The sequence below is a fragment of the Podarcis vaucheri genome (assembly GCF_965113315.1).
Source record: "Podarcis vaucheri genome assembly, chromosome: 8".
NCBI classification, from domain to species: domain Eukaryota; kingdom Metazoa; phylum Chordata; class Lepidosauria; order Squamata; family Lacertidae; genus Podarcis; species Podarcis vaucheri.
In genome coordinates, this window is record NC_138766.1 from 78,943,815 (window position 1) to 78,967,515 (window position 23,701).

General features: G+C 44.9%; 1 protein-coding gene across 4 annotated transcripts in view; it reads right to left on the bottom strand.

The window, feature by feature from the left end:
• The window catches only part of ENPP2 (ectonucleotide pyrophosphatase/phosphodiesterase 2), an 81,541-nt gene that overhangs the window by 31,439 nt on the left and 26,401 nt on the right, over window positions 1-23,701 (bottom strand). For 3 of the 4 annotated variants that reach the window (XM_082235562.1, XM_082235563.1, XM_082235561.1), the window contains exons 3-11: window positions 17,625-17,780; window positions 15,269-15,394; window positions 13,508-13,568; window positions 11,857-11,954; window positions 11,048-11,127; window positions 9,256-9,375; window positions 6,729-6,784; window positions 3,752-3,817; window positions 2,607-2,679 (exon numbers count right to left, since the gene is read on the bottom strand). In XM_082235562.1, the coding sequence (XP_082091688.1) occupies window positions 2,607-2,679; window positions 3,752-3,817; window positions 6,729-6,784; window positions 9,256-9,375; window positions 11,048-11,127; window positions 11,857-11,954; window positions 13,508-13,568; window positions 15,269-15,394; window positions 17,625-17,780 (836 nt within the window). The remainder of the gene's footprint in view (window positions 1-2,606; window positions 2,680-3,751; window positions 3,818-6,728; window positions 6,785-9,255; window positions 9,376-11,047; window positions 11,128-11,856; window positions 11,955-13,507; window positions 13,569-15,268; window positions 15,395-17,624; window positions 17,781-23,701) is intronic. The other variant, XM_082235564.1, reaches the window with a different exon arrangement.

Sequence of the window (23,701 nt, forward strand, 5' to 3'; positions counted from 1 at the left end):
AAGCTGAACACATGATTTCCATCCCTCTAACGTTTGCCTCCAAGCTCTAATGTGCTGCTCAAACACCATATGGACAGAAAAGGCCCAGATCTGTTCCAAATGTTTAAAGAGCAGCCAGCTCTGTACAAAGGAAGTGTTGGGGGTGGGGAGAAAGCGGTTTGCATGCAATAGCCAAACTACTATGATTGCTAAGCAAGCAACCCTGAGGGGTCCCCAATGGGGTCTTCCTCCCAGCTGATTTATGAGACATTCACAACTCTTTAAAAAAAAAACAAAAAACCTGAAAAAGGAGAAACATTAAATGCTTCCTATCCCTTTTGTAAAAGAGGGGGGAAAACATCCTGCCCCTAGTAAATCTTGACATCTGTGCAGCATGCACAGCTGTACTGACTTCTTGAAATATTCATTTAGAAAATTCAGGCCAAACTTAGAGCGATATGGGAGATCTGGGGACCTGTCTTCTCTCTCCCTCCCTCCCTCCCTCCCTCCCTCCCTCCCTCTCTCACATACACACACACACAAACAAACAACAAGGAAAGTAGCAGCATGTTTTTTGGGGAGTGATTAAATGGGGGTGGTGGAAGCATGTGAAAGGTTAAACCCCTCTCTCAATATGAAGCCTTCACAAACTTTGCTTGTAAATACAGGCAACTCCTCATTTAAGTGTGTTCAATATGTGCGGAACTGCGCACAAATGCATCACACCAAACCCGGAAGCATCACAAAAAGGGGTGGTGAAGGGGCACAACGGGGTGTTTGCAGGCTTTTCCAATGGTGTTTCAAATATACACAATTTCACTTAAACGTGTGGTGCCTTGGAGCATAACCCCCATGTAAATGGGGTGCTGCCTGTAAAAGAAAGATGAAGGGGGGGCATTTCCATGACTGATCTCAAGTGTCACGTCTAGGTTTGACCCTCTGCTACTTTAATTGCTTGTAAAGGTAAAGGTAAAGGGACCCATGACCATTAGGTCCAGTTGTGGCCGACTCTGGGGTTGTGGCACTCATCTCGCTTTATTGGCCGAGGGAGCCGGCATATAGCTTCCAGGTCATGTGGCCAGCATGACTAAGCTGCTTCTGGCAAACCAGAGCAGCGCACGGAAACACCGTTTACCTTCCCGCCGGAGCAGTACCTATTTATCTATTTGCACTTGATGTGCTTTTGAACTGCTAGGTTGGCAGGAGCAGGGACCGAGCAACGGGAGCTCATCCCGTCACGGGGATTCAAACCGCTGACCTTCTGATCAGCAAGTCCTAGGTTCTGTGGTTTAACCCACAGTGCCACCCGTGGGCTGATATATGCAGGGTTCCACACATTTTGGTTGGAGTTGGTGTCACCCAATCAAGATTGTGCATTAATCAGGACACCACCCATCTCCTGAGAGCATGGCATAAAAATGTAAAGGTATTCTATAACTTCAGAACAAGGCTCTCATCCCCTGAGACTCACAGCCACAGGAAAACAGGAAGCTATCTTATGCCACTGGTCTATCTAATCCAACACTGTCTGCTGTGTCTGCCAGGAGGCCCATCTCCCATCCCCCACCTACCTGCTAGGTGATCGTATCTTAATTTGGCACTTCCAGAGCGGTAAATTGTGGTGGCAGTGTACAAATTTCCCACCCTCATTCTGCCACCTGGGGCAAAGCCCTCACTGTGACTAGCAGTGAGAAAATTGATTCAAAGCACTGTAGGAAACAGTGAGTGTCATTATCGTTTAAAGAGACCCTGTTATATCAAAGCACTTGTGAAACTCTAAATTTCACAAGCGGTTTGACATGCAAAGGAAAGCAGTCATTCGAAACACACAAAAACCCATCGCTGGAGCTAGCTGAGTGGTTCTGTGGATTGCGGTCAGAGAGGGGGTTTCCAGAAACGCAATCTAAAAGAGGGTTGCGCTGCATTTTTAAACATCTAGTTGCTCATCAGGAGCACCAATATTTCTGGCCAACTTACTGATTCTATCTATTGAGTGATGCTCTTTATTAACAATTAAAATGGGCCTGATTATTAGGTACACATCTGCCAAATGCAAAAAATGAAGCAAAGCCATTTCCTTAAAAATGAAATGGAGGGAACCTCAGAGAGCTGCTATAGCATTAACTGCTATAGTTATTATATAGCAGAAAACATAACCTAACCACAAGAGATGCTGTTTTCCACACACTGCTCTTTAAAACTGTTTAACTTTGAATATATCCAAGAGGTGGCCTGTCAATGATAAATTTTGCTCCTGCCTAAAGCCACACGTCTATGATTTTATGACACTCCAGGAAGGACTTCTTAGAGCTGGAAGTTCTCAGGATTGTTTTCCTGCCCTTTTACATATATAGCTTTTCTATTTTCCAGAGACAGATGTGCAGATTAAACCATCAGCTTCCAACAGACACAATTCAGTCAAAGGTTAGCCTTTCTATGGCTTTTGCTGTAATGCAAATTGTAAGGAAGTTGCGGCCCTCCAGATGTTCATGGCCTCCAACTAGCCAATGACCAAGGAGGATGGAGTGTAGCAACATCTGGAGAGCAACAGACTCCCCCAACTCTGGAGTATTGGCAAAGCACTGAGCTCAGAGCCATGCTATTTACGGAAGAGGAACTATACTAACCTCAGAGCTAAAGGGGCCATATCTGTGGCCAGCGATATCTGGTTGCTCAGAGTAGAACGCATAAGCGTAAGGCCTGAAAAGAAAAGAAAAATGTTTTTAAAAACCAGAAGCCTTCTTATTGGGTATTATAGGAGTGGACCTATCAAAATCACAAAATAACTTGTTTATGTATGCAACAACGGCTGCACGGACCTTATTAGCACAACATTGGGAAGAATAAGGTGTCCCATCAAAAGAAGATTGGCAAGTTAAATTAACGGAATATGCTGAAATGGCAAAATTGACTATGAAACTAAGAGGAAGAGACAACAACAAATTTAAGGAAGAATGGAAGATGTTTATTGCATATTTACAGAAGCAATGTACACAGGTCAATACATTAGCAGGGTTTTAAGATTACTTGTAATTTTGTTATGAATGGATAGGTTAAAATTTAACAATAGACATGCAGTATGTTGATAAATAATAGAACCAAGGAAGGGATTAGAGGGAAGTCAATTTGTTTTGTTTTTGTATTGTTGTTGTTGTTATTTTTGGAAAATCAATAAAATGTTATTAAAAGAAAAGAAAAGTGTTGTCTGAACAGTTTTCCCATAGCAGGTTAGCTCACACCAACCCTTTCAAACAAAGCTTGCCTTCAGAAGGAGAGAAACAAGAGGACTGCAACTCTGTCGCAAGTTTTCCACAGTCCGATTAAGCCCTTCGTTGTACCGCAACTTCATTAAAAATATTAGAAGGGATGCTGAGAGGTGCTGAGCAAAGACTCAGGAAGAAACATTCCACAGTTGTGTAACGGAGGTCGGGAGAAAGGGACAACAACAGCCAAAGACTGTGTCCGCTGGCAGGGTCTAGAGCTGTGTGTACTCAGCAACACAATTAAAAATCTTGACATCGGCCCAAATCACAGGGTGCAACACTCATTAAGCCACATTAGACGAAACAGCATTTCAAACACACAGACACTCTGTGCCAACCGACCCTAGCCCATGTCATTAATAACAAGAGTGTCCACATCCACAATAACAGGGCATTCACGTCATGGGCTGGTCAACAAGGGGCAACACAGTGGATCAAAGCTTGCGATCTACAGAGAATATTGGCAACGCTGGCATTCAGCCACACTTAGAAGGGAAAATATGACTTACCTTTCATTGTCTGGCAGGGTTAGCCATTGCAGGATTGTTAATATTCTGCGCTCGTGAGGGATCATACTAGAAGAAAACAGAGCAAACTGAGTAAGAAACAGCTGCTCAATTTTATTTTATTTTTGGCCCGTATTCACACGCAAAACTGTCGCAAAGCATGGGTGTGCTATGCTTGAGTTCTATACTGTGGTTCACATTGAGAGCACATAGACACTGCTGCTAATAATCATGGCTATGGTTCTCCCATAACAAAGCCTGTTAAATGATAGAATAGGCTTACCGTTGCTTAGGGGGTGGCTCCTATTTGCTGCCCAGTGCAGCTTGGGCCTGAGAATTGGGGAAGGAGGGGTCCATGCGGTTAGTCAGAGGAGGCTTGGCCTCTTTGTCCAGCCACATGAATCTGGGCCACCCTCTTGGCCAATCAGGAGGGAGCTGGGGGGTGGGCAAAGGGCAGAGGCCGGGGCAGTAAAGGGGAGTGGTGCCCAGTGCCCAGCATGTACCTGATTGTCGGTGGGTAACCTGCCCTCCCACCCATGTGTTTCAGCCCAATGGTGCGTGGGCTGAGGTGGCATGAAGCTTACTATGGATTATTTGGTCTCCCAATTGAAAGCCAGGGAGCAGGACCATCTTTACCCGGGGGGGGGGCAAGGGGTGCAGGGCACCCAGGCACCGAATTCGGGGGGGGGGGCTGTTATGAAATAATACATAATTTTGATCAAGCTAGAAAAACAAAATACATATATACCTAGGTATTACCGAAATGTATACGGTCATAGCTCATGTTACATTTGCTTCATGTTATGTTCTTTCTGGTTATGTCCCGCGGCGACCCGGAAGTACCAGAAAGGGTTACTTTCGGGTTTTGCTGCTCGCGCATGCGCAGACATGCATAATGACGTCACGCGCATGTGCAGAAGCGGCAAATCGCAACCCGCGTGTGCACAGGCATGCCGCTGCGGATTGCACTCTTTTCACGTTGTGAACGGGCCTCTGGAACGGATTCCGTTCGCAACCAGAGGTACCACTGTACCTACTGTTTCACTAAAGAACTTTCGACTTTGTGTTCTCATTTACCAAAGACGCGCCGTGCCAGTAGCGGCGCTTGTCATTCACAACAGGGGGGCTGGGCAGATCTTTGCACCCCGGTGGCGCATATGCCAAAGACAGCGCCACCAGGGAGGAATATTTCCTGCAGACCAATGGGCCCTTCTGCAACTTTTCGCCTGCCCCAGAGCAAACGTCAAGACTTGGGCAATTAAGGCAGCCTTTAAACAGCTGGGTACCCTGCTAAAAGGGCCCTGGAAGGGGTAGCACTGTCTGGGTGCCCACACCAAGACCAATGGGACATAGCAGCAGACAACACTGTCAGGGATGCCCCACTTGATCCATGCCTAGGGGTAGCCGTCAAGCCAGGTCCAACTCACCCTGGGTGCAACCAGCAGGCAGGCTGGTTGAGGGCAGATCCTTACCCAATGCCTTATGCCAAACTGGCTTACACCTGTCGTCAATAAGGTTGCATCCTAATTTGACCCATCCAATGGTCTCCTGTGTCATATTTACACTGCCACATCCCCACCAGCCAGCAGTGCACCTTATGCGCCTTGACTATGCAGATGGGGAACCTGCAGCTCTCCAGATGTTGCTGGGACTCCCAATTCCCATCAGCCTTAGTCAGCATGACCAATGGTCTGGGCTGAAGGCAGCTATAGCTCAGTAAATGCCTGGAGGATCCCAGGTTCCCCTATGTTAAAACCACCTCGGAAGCATTAAGCTAGAAACAGACATTTGCTGTTAATGTTAAAATAATAAATGGGACTTTTCTATCTGTTCTGACCCAATTTCAGCAGGTTACTTTCATCCTACTTTAATGCTATTCTGTACCCCAAGTTGCTAAGGAAAAGCACAATAACTTTTGGGGTTATCGTAGGTGGGTTTAGTCCCATAGATAGAGCCTCCACCATCTACTCCAGCTGCACTGGCTCCCGGTGGAGTACAGGATCAGGTTTAAGGTTTAACCTTCAAAGGTTTAAGGTTTTAACCTTCAAAGCCCTATACGGCCTAGGACCCTCGTACCTACGGGACCGCCTCTCCTGGTATGTCCCACAAAGGAACTTACGGTCTTCAAACAAAAACATCTTGAAGGTCCCGGGCCACAGAGAAGTTAGGCTGGCCTCAACTAGAGCCAGGGCTTTTTCGGCTGTGGCCCCGATCTGGTGAAACACTCTGTCACAAGAGACTAGAGCCCTGCAGGACTTGACATCTTTCCGCTGGGCCTGCAAGACAGAGCTGTTCCACCAGGCCTTTGGCCAGGGCACAGCCTGACTCCCTCCTTTGGCAATCCTCACAGAACTCTAGCCCAACGGTTGCCTTTAATCTGATTGGAATTAATTTTATTATGAAATGATTTTAGAATGTTTTATCATTTTACTGTTTTTAGCCGCTCTGAACCCGGCTTCGGCTGGCAGGGTGGGATATAAATAATTTTATTATTATTATTATTATTATTATTATTATTATTATTATTATTATTATTATTATTATTATTTACCAGTAACTTCTGAAGTGTCAATGCTGTAAAGCAGGGGTAGGCAACAGGTTTTCCAGATATGGTGGGCTACAATGTCCATAATGCCTGACCACTGCAGTGCAACATCTGGAAGGCCACGCAGATTGCATTCCCCTCCTCACTTGATTTTTTACTTTATCTTTCTAGTGTATCCTCTACATTGGTTCTTAGTTAATAGTTACTTATACAATGCTTTTCCAAAACACTTCATCACATCTATCAGTGGTGGGCAAATTGGAAAACAGATGTTGCCTGAATTGAAAGCTCTTAAGAGATGAAGCCAGGGACATTTTGCAGCCCGATTCTATCCTTCCTTAGAAATTAAGACCTGTCTATTTCTGTGGCATTTGCTTCCCAGTTCTTGTTTATTGCGGTTAAGTTACTAATTCTGTCTTGAGCGGGTATACTTACGTAGACCAAAAGAATGAACCAGCTCTCACCCCTTGCTTGGCAGCCGTAATCCATATCTAATTAGGAAAATATAAGGCGATTACAAAGAGCTGCAGACCGTCGGCTACATGACGGTACATTTATTAAAACAAAATGTCATAAATAAAACCTTCCCCAACCCTCAGCCCCAAACATTGGCTTCCAGTTCTACAGATTAGATTTTGAGCATTTGCATCCAACCGGGCTAGCAGCAGAAATCTGAATAGTTTCCTTGATTAACAGGTTAGAGAATCAGGGTCACGGTTATTTAATAACTGGAAAAAAATTAAAAGGAGAACAGAGGTAAAATCCTGATTGTGCAAGTTGGCGCCTTTTTCCGGATGCTGAAAATTTCAATCTCTGAAGTCACCGGTATAATGTTCATGCACACACACACACACACACACACACACACACACTGAACATCTGAAGTACAATGTTAGCTCCCAGGCTCACAACAGCAAGCCGGTTGCATATGTGAGTATTCACTGTCATGCAAAGAATTCAGCGACAGAAGTGTGCCACTGGGCTGCGCACAGTGGTTGAGACTATCATCAACCATTTATCCTCTGTGATCTACCCATTAGCAGTTGCTGCCCAGTTAAACCCGCAGCTTGCAATTCTAAGTTCGAAGGTTCAGCTTCAAACCATCTTAAGGACCCCTCTTGGGAGTCTAGCAAAAAACACAGCACCTCCAGCCACAGCCAGTACAGTGGTACCTCGGGTTAAGAACTTAATTCGTTCTGGAGGTCCATTCTTAACCTGAAACTGTTCTTAACCTGACGTACCACTTTAGCTAATGGGGCCTCCCCCTGCTGCCGTGCCGCCGCCACGCGATTTCTGTTTTCATCATGAAGCAAAGTTCTTAACCGGAGGTACTATTTCTGGGTTAGCAAAGTCTATAACCTGAAGCGTCTGGAACCTGCAGTGTCTGTAACTTGAGGTACCACTGTATTTTGCTGCTGAAGGCCAAGGATACAATGACTACCCATCCCACATATGGAAGCCAATCAGAATTGCAGTTGAATCTTTTCCGCTGCCTGACTTTTGCCTAACAGTAGGGCTGGGCCATGGGAGCAACCAGAGACTCAATAGGAGCTCAATGTCATCTCTGGGAACACTGCACAAGAAAAATGCTTCATTTTGCCTTATTGCCTGTAGGAGCACCATGTTCCTTTTGGACGCTGTACTAACAAGAACCATAGATCAATCTCCCCGGGTGAACGGATCCCTTGCATTTGGTTTCACTTTTTGAAAGTGTAAAACACCTTTTTGATGTTTCTAATAAGGCTCTGTTTACACGAGCAGGATACTGCCATGGTGGTGTCTTAAATTATTCAAAAAGCTTTTGACCCATAACACTCTTGGCATTGCCAGGTGGAATTGGCAATACAAGGGTTGTAACCAGCTGCTTCCGTCCAAGTTCTATTGTTAAGTGTTAAAATGAAGAAGGGTGGGGACTGCATTTTATAGCTATAGAAACACACTGCCACAGGGATACAGTCATACCTCGGGTTACAGACACTTCAGGTTGCGTATTTTCAGGCTGCGGACCACCGAAATCCAGAAGTACTGGGACAGGTTACTTCCGGGTTTCGGCAGTCGTGCACATGCAGAAGCATTAAATCGTGCTTTGCGCCTAAGTGCCGAATCGCAACCTGCACATGCACAACTGCGGGTTGCGGACGCTGCGGGTTGAAAACGTGCGTCCCGCAAGGATCACGTTTGCAACCCGAGCGTCCACTGTATTTCTAAAAATAATTAAAGAGAATTTAAACCAAATTTTAAACCAGAGTATCATTATGATGGGCATCCCAGCCTTTTGCTAAAGCCATATTTAGCAGTGAAGGGACGTGGGTGGTGCTGTGGGTTAAACCACAGAGCCTAGGGCTTGCTGATCAGAAGGTCGGCGGTTCGAATCCCCACGCCGGGGTAAGCTCCCATTGCTCAGTCCCTGCTCCTGTCAACCTAGCAGTTCGAAAGCACGTCAAAGTGCAAGTCGATAAATAGGTACCACTCTGGCGGGAAGGTAAACGGTGTTTCCGTGCGCTGCTCTGGTTCACCAGAAGCGGCTTAGTCATGCTGGCCACATGACCCAGAAGCTGTACGCCGGCTCCCTCAGCCAATAAAGCGAGATGAGCACCGCAACCCCAGAGTCGGCCACAACTGGACCTAATGGTCAGGGGGCCCTTTACCTTTACCTTTATATTTAGCAGTATCAGAACCAATTTTCAGCAAGGACTTCCCTTAATAGGCTTTTCTGCATAACCCATCCAGCAACCCTGATCCGGCTAGAAGTTAGCCACGACAAAGTCTCACTCAAAACCAATGGAGTAAAAGTGACATTATCCCCGACTCCCACTGGAGCCGAGTCATGACTAATTTTTGACATAGCTGGCCCCAATCATGCCAACATAAAGGCCAGAAGATTTAATACCACACACACACACAAAATGTCCATTATTTTTATTGATTCACTTTCGCTAAGGCAAACAAAACAGAAACTTACTGGCTGACCTCCCCACCACCTGTGATTGAATTTTTCTCGGCCTCGGAGGCTGAAAGCAGCATCAAATACAGGATCGTACATTGAATTGCCAATGATTCCATGGGATTCAGGATAGAGGCCCTTTGTGTTGGAAATGTTGAAAAATAAAACAGATTATTAACTATTCAATATGACCGTATAACGAGGAAAAAAATAGCAGTTTCAGTGGAAATCATAGTACGTGGGAGGACTTCTATTTTTTTGTTGTTGTTGTTGAAGTGCTAAAAACTTGTCTTCCAAGTTAAGGTCTCCATCTCACTATGCTAATCTCCTGACTAATCTTGTGCAATACAGTACAATCACATCTTACATGGGGGTTTTGTTCTGGGGATGACACATTTATGCAAAATGTATATACTCAAATACAGTGCGAGCATCCCTAGCCTTCCAGAGCTGGCACACCAAGGGGGCCTTGCCTCCCAAGCAAGACAGAGAACTTAAAAGCTCTTTTCTGTTGGGTTTCCCCAACATTAGTGCTTTCCCCATCACTGATTATATGGGTATACACCAGTGTAAGCAACACATGAATCAGGACACAGCCCAAGAGTTAAGAAAGAGCAGGAGAGATAATGCAGTTAATGGTTACTTGATTGCTGCCCTAACAAAGTCCAAATCTAGTTATATGCAATATTGCCAGCTGTATCCCTAATCACTAACTGACTTCCAGCCAGTCTAGAATGGAAGTCTTGTAATACCATTTGAACCTGGCAGTGGGTCCCTCAAACCCTTTTCCTTCCACGTGCAAAAGAGTAATGGAGAGGGGCGAGCTGTGAATTCTGAACAAGAGTGCTTTCGAAGTGAGTTTAACCTCATGGCATGCCTCCTCCACAGTCATAATCTTACCTCCAGAACACTGTTAACTATTATGCTCCCCCAATTTCATTGTTCCCCTTTAAAAGAAATGGGTGCCTTTAACAATCCATGGCTCAACCATAGACTTCCATTTCCAGACTCACAATTTTTCAGAACCCAGTTCCTCCAGACCCCATTTTACACCACCTCTTCCCTAGTATGGAAGACAGCGTGCTGCTCATAGCAAACTCTACTCAGCATTTAAGCATAGCTGTAGTTGAGAAGTAGCTTGGCCTTGCCCTCCACCCCACCCCCCAAAATGGAGCAAAGAGTGGAGTTTTGCTTCGGAGTCCAAGGTGATTCCTGAAGTTCCTTCTCCAGACAATAAGATTAGTTACTCTAATCTCTTTACTCTCAGTGATCCGAAAGACTGAAATCAAACAGATCCTGGAAGTTGACAGAGAGCTGGAGTGTTGTTTTTTTCAGTGTGTGTGTGTGTGTGTGTGTGTGTGTGTGTGTGTGTGTGAAATTTCTCCTTTTAAATTTAGCAACACCTATGACGGGTACCAACGAGTCCAAGTATGTAGAAGGGCATGAACCCAATTCACTTCTAAACTGATAGCAAATACAGATGGTCAAATGCCTGCTAGAGGGGAGGATAGCTCAGGTCAAAAGTTTTTTATAGTCTCACGAAGCTCAACAGGTTAAATGCCAGCTTCTCACTTGAGCCTTCCTGGATGCAAAATCGTTCATGTTGTTTGAGCCCTAACCATGGTCTTTTTCACATGACACAGGTATATGCAAATCTGCCCTTAGGCTCGGTGACCATTCCCTTCCCCGCATCAAAGCAGGACAACAACATATCTCAGATGCTTTCCTCGTCACCAACCACCACTCATTTGATATATACAGAAAAGCAGGAGGTTTCCTATATACGCATAAAACCAGCAGCAAAACTTACCGTCGCCAGGGTATACAAGTTAGGGAAGGTTTTTGTAGGGTAGACAGGCCTCATATATGGCGCATGTGTCCCACAGGACCCTGAAAATGAAGTTTGTGGTGTGGTTTTAATATAGATCGGTGCGGTGATGTTTCTATACAGCAGATGCCATTAAAGTCAATCATGAAACATGGTGTTTCGCTGCACTAACTGTGCAATCCTGTACATGTTTATCATAATAATATTAATTTATTATTTATACCCCGCCCATCTGGCTGGGCTTCCCCAGCCACTCTGGGAGGCTTCCAACAAAATATTAAAATACAGCAATGCATCAAAGATTAAAAGCTTCCCTAAACAGGGCTGCCTTCAGATGTCTTCTAAAAGTCTGGTAGTTGTTGTTCTCTTTGACATCTGGTGGGAGGGTGTTCCACAGGGCGGGTGCCACTACCGAGAAGGCCCTCTGCCTGGTTCCCTGTAACTTGACTTCTTGCATCAAGGAAATCGCCAGAAGGCCCTTGGCACTGGACCTCAGCATCCGGGCAGAATGATGGGGGTGGAGACGCTCCTTCAGATATACTGGACAGAGGCCGTTTAGGGCTTTAAAGGTCAGCACCAACACTTTGAATTGTTCTCGGAAACGTACTGGGAGCCAATGTAGGTCTTTCAAGACCACTGTTATGTGGTCTCGGCAACCGCTCCCAGTCACTAGTCTCCTGTCTCCAGCTTATCTCTGTTCAGTAGGGCTTACTAAATACATTTAAAATTGCAGTTTAAGAAGGGACAGAGACAAAAAAGGGCTTTTGTCCCAACAAAGCACAAGCACTTACTTAGTTTTTCAATGTTGCGCATCACTTTGTCGCCTTTCTTCATGTACGATGCACGGAAGCCATCGACCGAAAATATTATCAATGGGGGGCGGACAAAACTGTGGGAGGCAAAGCATGTTACTAATGAACTTAAAAGCTGGAGTAAAGATGTGGCAAAACAAATTGGGAAAGAAAGTCTCTTCTTTGTGGTTTCAGGACAACTTCACCTTGTGTCAAAGTGACCTAGGACAACTTTTATGCCTGAGCAGAGCCAAAAATCCCAGGCACACATGCCCTTCACTCATTTGAGTTATATAAATAAGCATGGCATCATCTTATAATTATTTTTAAAATTTATTTGTTACCTTTGTGTTTCCATGCAGATAAGTTATCTTTCGTTAAAAATCCACAGGGAAACTTAGTCCCATTGCCATCAGAAAATGGTGTTGTTATAAGTTTATAATATATGGGTAGTATTCACTGCTGGTTCGACTCAGAGCCAACACATTGAGGTTAATAAACACGACTTGGATTCATTATTTTTATTTATTAAACTTATATACTGCCCTTCTCCTGACGATCACAGGATAGATTTACAGTGTAAAACAGTGATTTCAGAGGGTCTACGAAAAGTAGGACTTAGTTGAATACAACCCTATATTTTGATATTTTTACATTTCTCTTGGGAAGACAGGCAAACTAATGCCAGTGTACTGAAAGAAGCAAAGATCACCAGTGTTGAAGCAATGATTCTTCAACATCAGGTTCATTGGACTGGTCATGTTGTTCAGATGCCTGATTATCGTCTTCCAAAGCAACTACTATACTGTATTCTGAACTTAAAAATGGAAAGCGTAATGCTGGTGGTCAACAAAAGAGGTTTAAAGACTCTCTCAAGGTAAATCTTAAAAAATGTAGTATAAACACCGACAATTGGGAAGCACGGGCTTGCGAGCGCTCCAGTTGGAGAGAAGCCTTTACCAAAGGTGCCATGGGCTTTGAAGACACTTGAACTCGGGACGAAAGGAAGAAACATGCTAAGAGGAAGGCATGCTTGGCAAATCCTCACTGTAATCAACTCCTGCCCGGAAACCAATGTCCCCACTGTAGAAGGATGTGTGGATCCAGAATTGGCCTCCACAGTCACTTATGGTCTCACTGTTAAGACCATGTTCATGGAAGACAATCTTACTCGGCTACGAGTGATCGCCAAAGAAGAACAACAACAAGAAGATTTTGATGTAAAGGCATGGAGAGAGAGATCCAATGCAATCTTAGCACCATGTTGTGCAAGAGTCTGTGCTGTTGCGCAAGCCGTAGCAGCACAAAGCTAAATTGACAAAGAGTATAATAGTAGCTGCTGCACTATGGGCTGAACAATGCATTTTGCAAGCGAAAGACATCCATTTGATTTGGCTATTGTATATAATCGTAAATAAGTGCTCTCACTAGCAGAATGGCTGTTCTGCAAATGGGCTGCCGCAACTGGATATCGTCCAGAAAATGTACACGGGATGATGGTTCTCCTTTCTTTAGATGCTTGCAACAAGCCTCGGTTTTCACAACAGGACACAAAAACGAACCGCTTAGTTGATCTGACCACCAGTGGCAGCCGGCGCTTAATAGATCTCCTACAGGTGATAAAAATAAGCACATAAAACAAAGCACTTACTTTGCTGGGCATTCTGGTGTCCGTGTATCCTCACATTCATCCGCAACCCAGTGAGTCTCTCCTAAAGAAGGATGATAATAAAAACCATTTTGTACACGACCTATACAGTTGCAAGTTCCATTTACAGCAAAGGTGAGGCAGGCAACCAGATCCTACATGTTTCTGCAGGAGTCAGTCCTACTGATCACCAGGGCTTGTTCTCGAGTAAAGAGCACATCAGATTGCAGCTGCACTGCCTTGTTTGTTTTCATGAATCCTTGAACGATCATAGCCAATCTTAGAATCTTTTATTGTCTACAGATGTAGGGTGCAGGTTTGCCAAACTGTGTGTGTGTTTTAACTCAACACTTCTTTCTGGCTGCATGTTCATTGTCCAGTGTGTGCTCAGTGCACCTTTGGATGCTTAATCTCATGGTGACAAAATCCTGAAAAGAATTATTTCACCGTTTCACAATCCAAGGCCCCTTTTTTAACAGTTTAAAATTTCACCAGCGTCTTTAACAACAATATACTCTGCCTGACTAGTATGGCTGGAAGCGTATATAAACAATGCCCCTCTGTTGCTATTTTCAGATGAGATTCAATCACACCCCAGCAAATTCAGGTCGGGCAGTTAAAGTGTGTTTGGAGCAATAAAAATAAAGTGCGGTGGGGGTTTTTGCAAGATGGAAAGGGGTGGGGAAATGCCACAGAAACTGTTGGGTAGCATTTGCTGCATACCCATCGTCTAACCTCCCTGCAAACAAATCAGGATGGATGCTCAACAAACAGGTCATCAAGTCATAGAAACCTTTTGCTATTGGCTGCTCACAAGGAAAAAGATGGGAGGCCACTTGGGAGATCCTATTTCACCTATAGAACAGCATGACTATCATTCTTGTTGTTGTTATTCTGTTACTAAGTACAAAAATATCTGAACCGTCTCATGGAAAAAAATAAGGACTTGTTAACCAGTTTCTACATGGGCACACACAGTGGCGTAGCGTGGGGGGTGCCAGGGGTGCCGGCCGCACCGGGCGCAACATTTGGGGGGGTGCGCTTGCTGCCTCCGGAGTCGCCGAAGAGCCTCGGGCGCAGGCTGTAGCGGAGCCGCATGTCTCGCGGAACCGACGAGCTGTGCGCGCGTCCGGGCTGAAGGCGCCCGGCAGGCAGCGGCTCTCAGCGCTCGCCGCGGAGGATGCGCCAGGCAGCCCCTCCTCACAGCCCCGCCTCCGCCGGTGCTGCTGCAGCTGCTGGGCCGTTGCATTTTCCTTGCCTCTCTGCCCCCCTCCTCCTCCGGGCAAGCGGCGTCGTTTGGGCGGCAGCGGGGGGCGCAAATTACTTGCCTTGCCCCGGATTAGGGGGCGCAAATTACTTGCGTTGCCCCGGGTGCTGACAACTCACGCTACGCCGCTGGGCACACATCTACGAAGTGGTGTCTTTAATTGGGCTTTTAAAAAACCACTCTCAATATTATTTGTGCCCGCAAATGTTTTGGGGTGGCCATATTGCTTCATTTCCAATTGGTGCAAGTTCTGTAACTTCCTGCTGAAACCCATAACTAGTAACACCAAAAATGTCCCAGACGTTTTCTCCCACTTTTGTCGCACTATAGCCTCTCCAGATAGCAGTGCGCTAACTTAGGGGAAGCATCGCAGAAGGAATGAAGCATCAGTCAGCTTGGACTAGGTGACTCACATCTCCTTTCCAAAACATGTTTAGGAGAAGCATGATCCAGAATGGTTAGATTTCTTTTGCAGATAGAAGAACGAAAACAAGTACCTTTACAAACAACTTGGTAGTTAGTACAACAGTCCCCTCTGGATAAGCAGTCTTCAGAACAGTGACAGGCATGATCTTCATTCCTCGTCTCTCCGCATCGCTCTTTCGTACATTCCCAGCCTCCAGCTAACATTATCACAAAAACAAAAAACATGAAGACAGTGGTTTCTTAAAGACAACTATGCACATGTGCCCCACACCTTTGGGGCAAAACAATTCCACAGCAATTTTCACCTTATTGGATGTTTTCATTTTGAACCTGGAGTGGCTGTAGTCCAACAATGTCTGGAGGGTCCAAGTTTAGCCACTGATGCTTTAGTTGCACTCAAAAGGTAGCAGGGTCCAGGACATGGGCGTTATCTACACTACGTTGCTCTTGCCTTTCTTCCAGCTTAAATGCCATGGCCTTATCCCCCCCAAATCCTGGGGGGTTTCAGTTTGTTAGATACATGCTGTCCACCCCCCACAGAAGGGCTCACTGTTGAACCAGTTTAAATATGTACTTTAAAATGTATCCAGAGACTCAGAACTTTGAGAGAGCTATTTCAATCCCAGCTCAGCCATGCTCATTGAGAAGATTGACACTTCCTCCAATCTATAAAATGTTATGTTAGAAGAAGCAATGGAGTAAAGACTGTAAATCATTCCATACTTGTACTTCTTTTCTTTCATAAGAATATGTTTGAGCAGTTCTATCAAGTTGGGTGTATTATGTACACTGGCTGCATCTGGCTGCAATGAACATCAAACCATAGTTTAGTGTTACAAATGAGACCAGGCTAGCCATGGACTCACATATCTTTCCCTCCCTTCTCTAGCACATCCATACAAAGAGATGGGAAGCTTCAGCTAAATTCTAAACTCTGGTTAATCTGTTATTAAACTATGGTACATAGGTGCCAGCTCCCTGGGGCCCTGAGCACCCACCAAATTCCCCATGTGGGGCACCCACAAATTTTGGCACACTGCATGACACCTACGGCCCTGGGCACCCACAGTTGCAGGGCCAAGCTGGCCCTCCTGCTATGGTTAGTGACAACAAACCAGTTTTATGGGCTGGAATTTGGCTCGTTTCCACCAACCATGGTTGAGATTGCATGGTGGTCTAAAACAGAAGTGAATGCTTCTGAATTCCACCTGGTGATTATGCCACAGGAGGGGTGACTGTGCAAGAATGGTGCTCGCTTTGACTTGTTCTTGCACTGCTGGATTGTAGTTTAGCATTATGTCCACGCCAAGGCTCCCTCCTCAACATGTGGTATGGAGTGAAGAAGAATTGCCCCAAACATTTCCAAGCTTTGGACAGTTTCACCTCCCCTCCCCTCTGCCTATGCCTCATTCATGATTGTTCAGGAGGGAGCCACCTTTTCCTCCAAAGAGGGTGTGTGTGTGTGTGTTGTTTTTTTGAAGAGAGGGTCAACCGAAGGGGGTGGGAAGGAAAATGGGGCCATTTTCCTCCTGTGAACTTCACATACAATCCAAGCCATGTTGTGGCATAACTCCAAGAAAACACACAAAAGGAAAAAAAGATGGAAGAAATTGCTTATATTCTGCTTGCATACAATTCTTAACACACACGTGTACACACACACACACACACACACACACCACTGTCCTACTACAAGTTGGTTATTAAGTGATTATGAACCAATCCTGCAACCAGAGTGTAAGGTCAAGTGGATCGGTAGGCACTGAATGCCAAACAAGGACACAATTCAAGCAACTTCAAGGACCTTCAACAGGAGAGGCTTAAAGGCGACACATGCTTAATTCTTTCCCCCACTGAAATCTAGGATCGTGCCCATAAGAAATAGTAGCAAAAACGAGTCCTAAGATTTCAACAAGCTGCATTTCCCACTGTGTTAAAAGATGCTCAGTTCTGGGAGACGTGGACAGAAGCAATGGTTGAGCTCTCACCGAGGTGCTGAAACTGTACCTGAACTGTACCACCTCAGATTACAGACAGGTGCTCTTTTGACTCTTTGGATAGGAGCCTAACTGAAAGACATGGGCTGGGATGCAAGATTGTGGTTAGAGACTGGAGGTGATAGAGAGCAGGTAACCCGTTCCTTCAGGATGCTAAACGTGTGTTGTCAAGTGTTTTGGTTTTAGTGCTGGGAATCTTTTCCCAGACATAAAAAGGTCTGGAGATGTACTTCCCACTGTTAGTGCTCTGGCTCCTATTTCTGAGAAAACTTAGGTTAAATTTCCCAAACTGTTATGGAGAAGAATCCACGACCATGCATTTGAGAAGTCTTAAAAGCGTGTCAGCGCACATGGAGAGGTAGAAAAGGCCATGATAACGCTCATCAGCAGTAGCGATTTGTACAAAGCAGGCACTTAAGAGCTCTCCTACCTGTCTTTAAACACAGTTCGTCAAAGTCTGCACAACAACTGAAGTAGCTCTTGCACAAGTTGTCGCAGCGGCAACCTGGAGGCTCTGCCTCGTCAAGTTCAAAGCACCTGTTTTTGCAGGATCCAGAAGGACTGGTCCAAGAGGAATCGGATAAGACTGTGTTGGGGGCAAAAAAGAGAAAGAGGAAACCATGAGTCAAGCAACCAGTAGCTGGCTAAAGATAACTACTTACTGCCAATCTGAGCTAACAGGCCCACTGCATTGCCCAATAAAAGAGAGGAGAAAAGAGACTGTTTAAGTCTCGTCAAACAATCTAAGAGCTGGTGTGTTCTCCAGTCACATTTTCTTATCCTGGATTAACCTGCAATGAATCAAAGCTGTATGGATTTTGTGCCAAACCAAAAATCCAAGTTTTGCATTGAAACCCCCACAGTTTCACCAAACTTATGGTAATTGGAAACTCCAGATACTGGACATAAAACAAACTGTCGAAGACCTGAGAATTATTTTGCAAAGACAGGAGGAATGGAAGGCGAGAATAGCATGGAGATGGGGGCCTAGTTGAAGGCAGGAGAACAGGCAAGGACCTGGAAGGTGTCAAGGCTCAAACCCTCTAGAAGTCTTGGCCAGCCAGTCACATGGACCATCTATGAGGAAGGTAGGATGCAGGTTTACAGCACAGCAAAACCAACCCTGGCTGCTTGTAGCAAATTTCAGTGGTGGTGTGAGGGACAGGGAGGGAGATGATGGGCAATGTGAGTTGGAGACAAGGAAGAAGCATGTTAAATGGCTCATAGCATAAAGCATTGAAAATTGGGTATTCGAGCAAAAGAGTCATTTGAGTTAAACCAAGAGCAGAAGCATTCAGGTGAAGTCATTCTTGACTTGCCATGACTAAAATGAACACGGAAAGTAATCTAACTCATTTATACCATGTGCTGGCTAAGAAACATTGCACTTTACTTTCAGGTTGTCCTGCACAGGGATGGATAACGTGCACCTCTCTGACATTTTGGACAACAACTCATCAGCCTTAGCCAAAACAGTGTCACTACCATGATCTAAAGGCACAGTTTCGCAGTTGTCCGTTAGGCTAAATTTGTGTTTCAAAAAAGATTTGAGAATCCCGCAGCTACTGGTTTATGTAGTGTATAATCCAGCAACTTTTGTTACATATTCCCTAGGGAGCATCCTACCAGTTTCACAGAAATCAATTGCTAAGCTTAGCATCGCCTTCCCTTATCTGGATGGTACCACATTAGACAAAACAGCACCAGAATCAAAATGGAAGTGGGTGCTCCATCGATAGATTTCTTAGGTTACCCCTTTGGCTTTTAGTCTCCCTTGCATCGTCTCCTGCCAAATTACAGTGTGACATTTCACAAGACGATGACACGGTGTGCCATTTCGCTGTCTTTCAAGGGTTAGTTCAATGGTTTCATTTATCCATTTCATTTGGCTTACTGGCAAACCTTGAGCAGCAGAGGTCTTTGCACTTGGAACCCAGCCAACCTGATTTTACAGCTAAGAACACCTCAAACACCCTCGGCTTAGGGGGGGGGTGTCCCGTTGAAATCCATGCACAATTGTTTATTTTAGGAAGCAAAACTCAGCAAGTGTTATTGCATTTCACGTAAGTGACAGCCTTGTTGCTTGTGACACTCACACAAACTAGCTATGTGTGAAGAATGGTTTTTAGCATTTTCCATGTCAGAAATATTGTGCGGCCAACAGGTCGGACAGCTGTGCATCCACTTGATAAAGGATTTAAAAACCAAGTGACAAAAAGCAGCTGTGGTCTGTAGGTTCCCAGTGTTTGCTACATGGATGTACCAGGAAAAGTGCAATACCACGGGAGGAATCCCAGCAAAGCAGCTGGTCTGGATGGGGTGCTGGGGAAAGTGGTAAAAAACTGCGCTGATAAACTATCAGGGGTTCTGACATGGATTTTTAACATCTCCCTGCAGACTGCTTGTGTACCATCATGTTTGAAAGCAGCCACCATTGTCCCAGTCCCAAAGAAAACAGCAATTAACTGTCTAAATGACTACAGACCCATTGCATTAACATCTGTAGTGATGAAATGCTTTGAGAAATTGGTTTTTCAACACCTTAGGACATGTTTTTACCACCAGATTTTGATGAACACCAGTTCGCTTACAGGAGAAATAGGTCAACAGACGATGCCATAGCCACAGCTTTTCACCTTGCAGCGAGTCATCTGGAGAGACCGGAGAATTATATCAGAATGCTGTTTATTGATTATAGCTCAGCTTTTAATATCATCCTTCTGGACATTCTTATTAAAGAGCTGATGGATCTGGACTTTCCCCCTACCATCTGTGATTGGATTAAAGACTTTCTGAGGGATCACACATAAATAGTGAGGATTGGGCCTGTCACATCTACTTTCTAAAGCTCAGCACTGGCATCCCACAGGGATGCGCGCTGAGTCCCTACCTGTACTCGTTGTATACATATGACTGCATTTCATCTGATCAATCCACTGCAATTATTAAGTTTGCAGATGATATCACCATTATGGGTCTAATTAAAGGTGGAGATGAATCAGCATATAGGGAGGAGGTTCACATGGTGCCTAGAGAACAACTTGCACCTAAATATCAGCAAGACAAAGGAGATGGTGTTGGACTTTCGGAGGAAGAGAGAGGAACTAGCCCCGTTGCATATCAGGGGTGTGTGTCTGGAGAGAGTCTCTTCCTTTAAATTCCTGGGAGTTCACCTTAGTGAAGACCTCACTTGGAAAATCAATACAACCCAAGTGGTTAGGAAGGCCCAACAGAGACTCCATTTCCTTAGGCTCTTGCATAAGAACAATGTCAAACAAATGACCTCCTTCTACCGGGCCACAATAGAAAGTGTCCTTTCATACTGTATAACAGTGTGGTTCACTGGTTTGACAGCCACGGACAGGAAGTCCCTACAGGGGGTGGCAAATACAGCACATGACATCATGGGTTGCCCTCAAGAGTTCGCTAGATGGCATCGCGGGTACCACTTTAGCTAGTGGGGCCTCCCACCGCCGCTGCGCAATTTCTGTTCTCATCCTGAAGCAAAGTTCTTAACCCAAGGTACTATTTCTGGGTTAGTGGAGTCTGTAACCTGAAGCGTCTGTAACCCGAGGTACCACTATACTTCTGTAAGGGAGTAGGGTCTGTGGCAGCAGCAGCAGCCATGAAGGTAACATATGAATTGAGCCCAACATACATGGGTTCGGTAAAAGAAAAGTGCTATTCATTCATAACAAACATTCTTAACATCTCAAGTTCTCTAGTACATGCAATGGTCTATACCAAGGCTTTGGGTGAGCCAAAAGATTCTGCAAGATCTAGACTGCCCATGCTGCTAAATGGCAATATTCTGCTGGCAGAGAAAACCCAAGCCCCACTCCTGGCAATGCAAAGTGGTTTAACGACACAAATCAATCCTTTTAATGCCTCCTTGGTTTTATGGTAGGGAAGGGGCCGAAACAGTAAGAATCGCTCCTTTTAATAACAGCTACTTGCTTTTTACTGACAAATGGGCTCTGTGAGGAGGGGGTCCTGGTTCAATCTCCAGTTTAAAGGCTGGGAGATGCCTGCTCCCAAGACCTTGGAGAGCTGCAGGCAGTCAGCAAAGACAAAATACGAGGCTAGATGGGCCCAATGAGCTGACTACATACGGTAGCTACATAAGCTTTAAATAGTATTGCTTGGTCTCCTTCTCCCACCTAGGGCGATTGTGTAATATCGGTTTACCTTACAGGACTAGGGCACAAGAAATCAACTGCTATGCACAAACATCCACAATACGAATACTGCTGAACATTACAGTCTCCTGTATCACCACAGAGGGAAAAGTCAAGGGCAAAACTACGGCTGGTTTCACAAACGTATAGATCAGCAGTTTCCTATCTGCAAAAATGCAGTTAAAAAAGACAGGTAAGGTCATGATGCATGGCATAAAAAAAGCACCACTATAATTTGCATACTGATAATAATGCAGCGCCAGTAAGGCACATACTTTCAAGCAGCAGAGATTACTATTTTGCTCCAAAACACGCAGGAGAGACACAAAGATCCAGGTTCACTTTGGTGTTCAAAACTTCCCAGTACTTAAGAATATGTTTTGAGGTGCTAACCACAATAAAACTACTCATCTGGCGGCCATGAAAATGTAGGTTTAACAAGCAAATATAATGCCTATATCTAAATGAGCGACTTTAAAGGGAGAGAGAGTCAAAAAGGCTGTTCAGTCGTATTGTCCTTTACCAGTAAATGTAACAGACAAACGAGAAACTTGGAAAATCTCACACACAACATGTGCAAGTCAAGAAAACTGCTCAAGGTATATTGCAAGCCATGCCAAGCTGCCGCAACTTTTCAAAACACATTTCACACAGCTCAGACTTTGTTAGCAAAAAGAGTAGCAAAATGCAGCTGGGGGTACTATTTAAAAGCCCCTTTACGAAAGGTGGTTAGCATCCAGAAAGCAGTAACCTTCCAATGTCAGCTGGGCTGTTTTAATAACTCTGGCCATATGCTTGGGTGTTTTGTGTGTGTGTGTTTTGCAATCACTGTATCCAGCACCTGCAAGGACGGTACAGGCTATCTTCTGCAACAGCTGGAGAAAACATTTTCCATGTTAGCTTAGAAAACAGATGGATCAGACAGCAGAATTTGGTCAAAAGGGATGTTAGGCACTTAAATGCACAAGCCAACTCAGCGGAGGTGCAGGAGGCCTCTTGCCGCAAACGTCCAACTTGCCGTTTATAAGAGGCTCTGCCCCATCTGCAACTTCCATTACTAATAATAGGAATCATATGTGCTTATCAGAGCCTGAAGAAGGCTCCTTTGATCAGAGCATTTGTTACCAGTTAGACGCAAGTCATCCAGCAGAACAGCACGCCCTCCTTTTCACAGACCATCGTTCAGTTCTCCCATTTATGATGCTGGAACACAAGGCTTTCTGATCTCGGGTTTTCTACATCCTGCTTCCATTACTTTGATACGTTAGAAACAACCTTGGCAAGGAAAGCGCACAAACCTACACTTACACACCACTGCAATATAAACAGCAACTTGGCTGCAGTTTCTGCTTCTCAAACGCAAACAGGCTTGGGGTAGTTTAAAAAACGAAAGAGGATGCTGCAGCCGAAACGAGGGCATGTTTGCGTCCACCGGAAAGGTCCGCAAGGGAACATTTAAGATCTAAGGACACTATAGACATTTGTAATCACATTGGTAGTTGACAGCCAGAAATACCCCCACAAAACTTTTTATGTATGAAACAATCCATATTCAGCTTCTCTAATTATCAACACTCACCACTCTAAATAACAGCGAATTCTCTGAAACTTTAAAGTCACTTTCAGGTAATATACTCAAAAGTTAAAGCTATGAGTTTAACAGGTTGAAGAAAAGTGACAGCAGTATGGAGTCAACAGTTCTGAAAAACACTGAGAACTGCAGATCTGAAAGGATGGAAACACGGGACTAGAATGAGATGCTGTGTGTTGTGAGCTGGTCTCACACCCAAGAGACCAGAATTTAAATCCCCATTCAGTTATGAAGCTTATCTCTCAGCCTACCGTACATCTCACAGGATTGATGCAAGGATAAAATTAAGGAGGAGAACCATGAGTGCCACCTTGGGCTCCTCAAAGGAAGGGCAGATATGTAATCTTAGAACCTTAGAAATGTAGAATTGGAAGGGACTGCGAGGGTCATCTAGTCCAACCCCCCTGCAATGCAGGGGTTTTTTTTGCCCAATGTGAAACTCAAACCCACAACCCTGAGATTAAGAGTCTCATGCTCTACTGACTGAGCCATGTGGGCATAAATGCCTGAAATCTACAAGGAAACATAGGCTGAGCTTCTAACAGTGGTCAACAAAAGCCTCTCGGAAGCTGATAAACATAAGCCTCCATGTACCTCCAAATACCAGCTGCTGGGGTCAGACAAAAGGGGGTGGCAGAGGGTTCCCCAATGACATCTGACTAGCCATCATTAGAAAAAAGATGACAAGTTTGATAGGTCCTTGGTCTGACCCGGTCCTTAAGGTAAACAGCCCTCCCT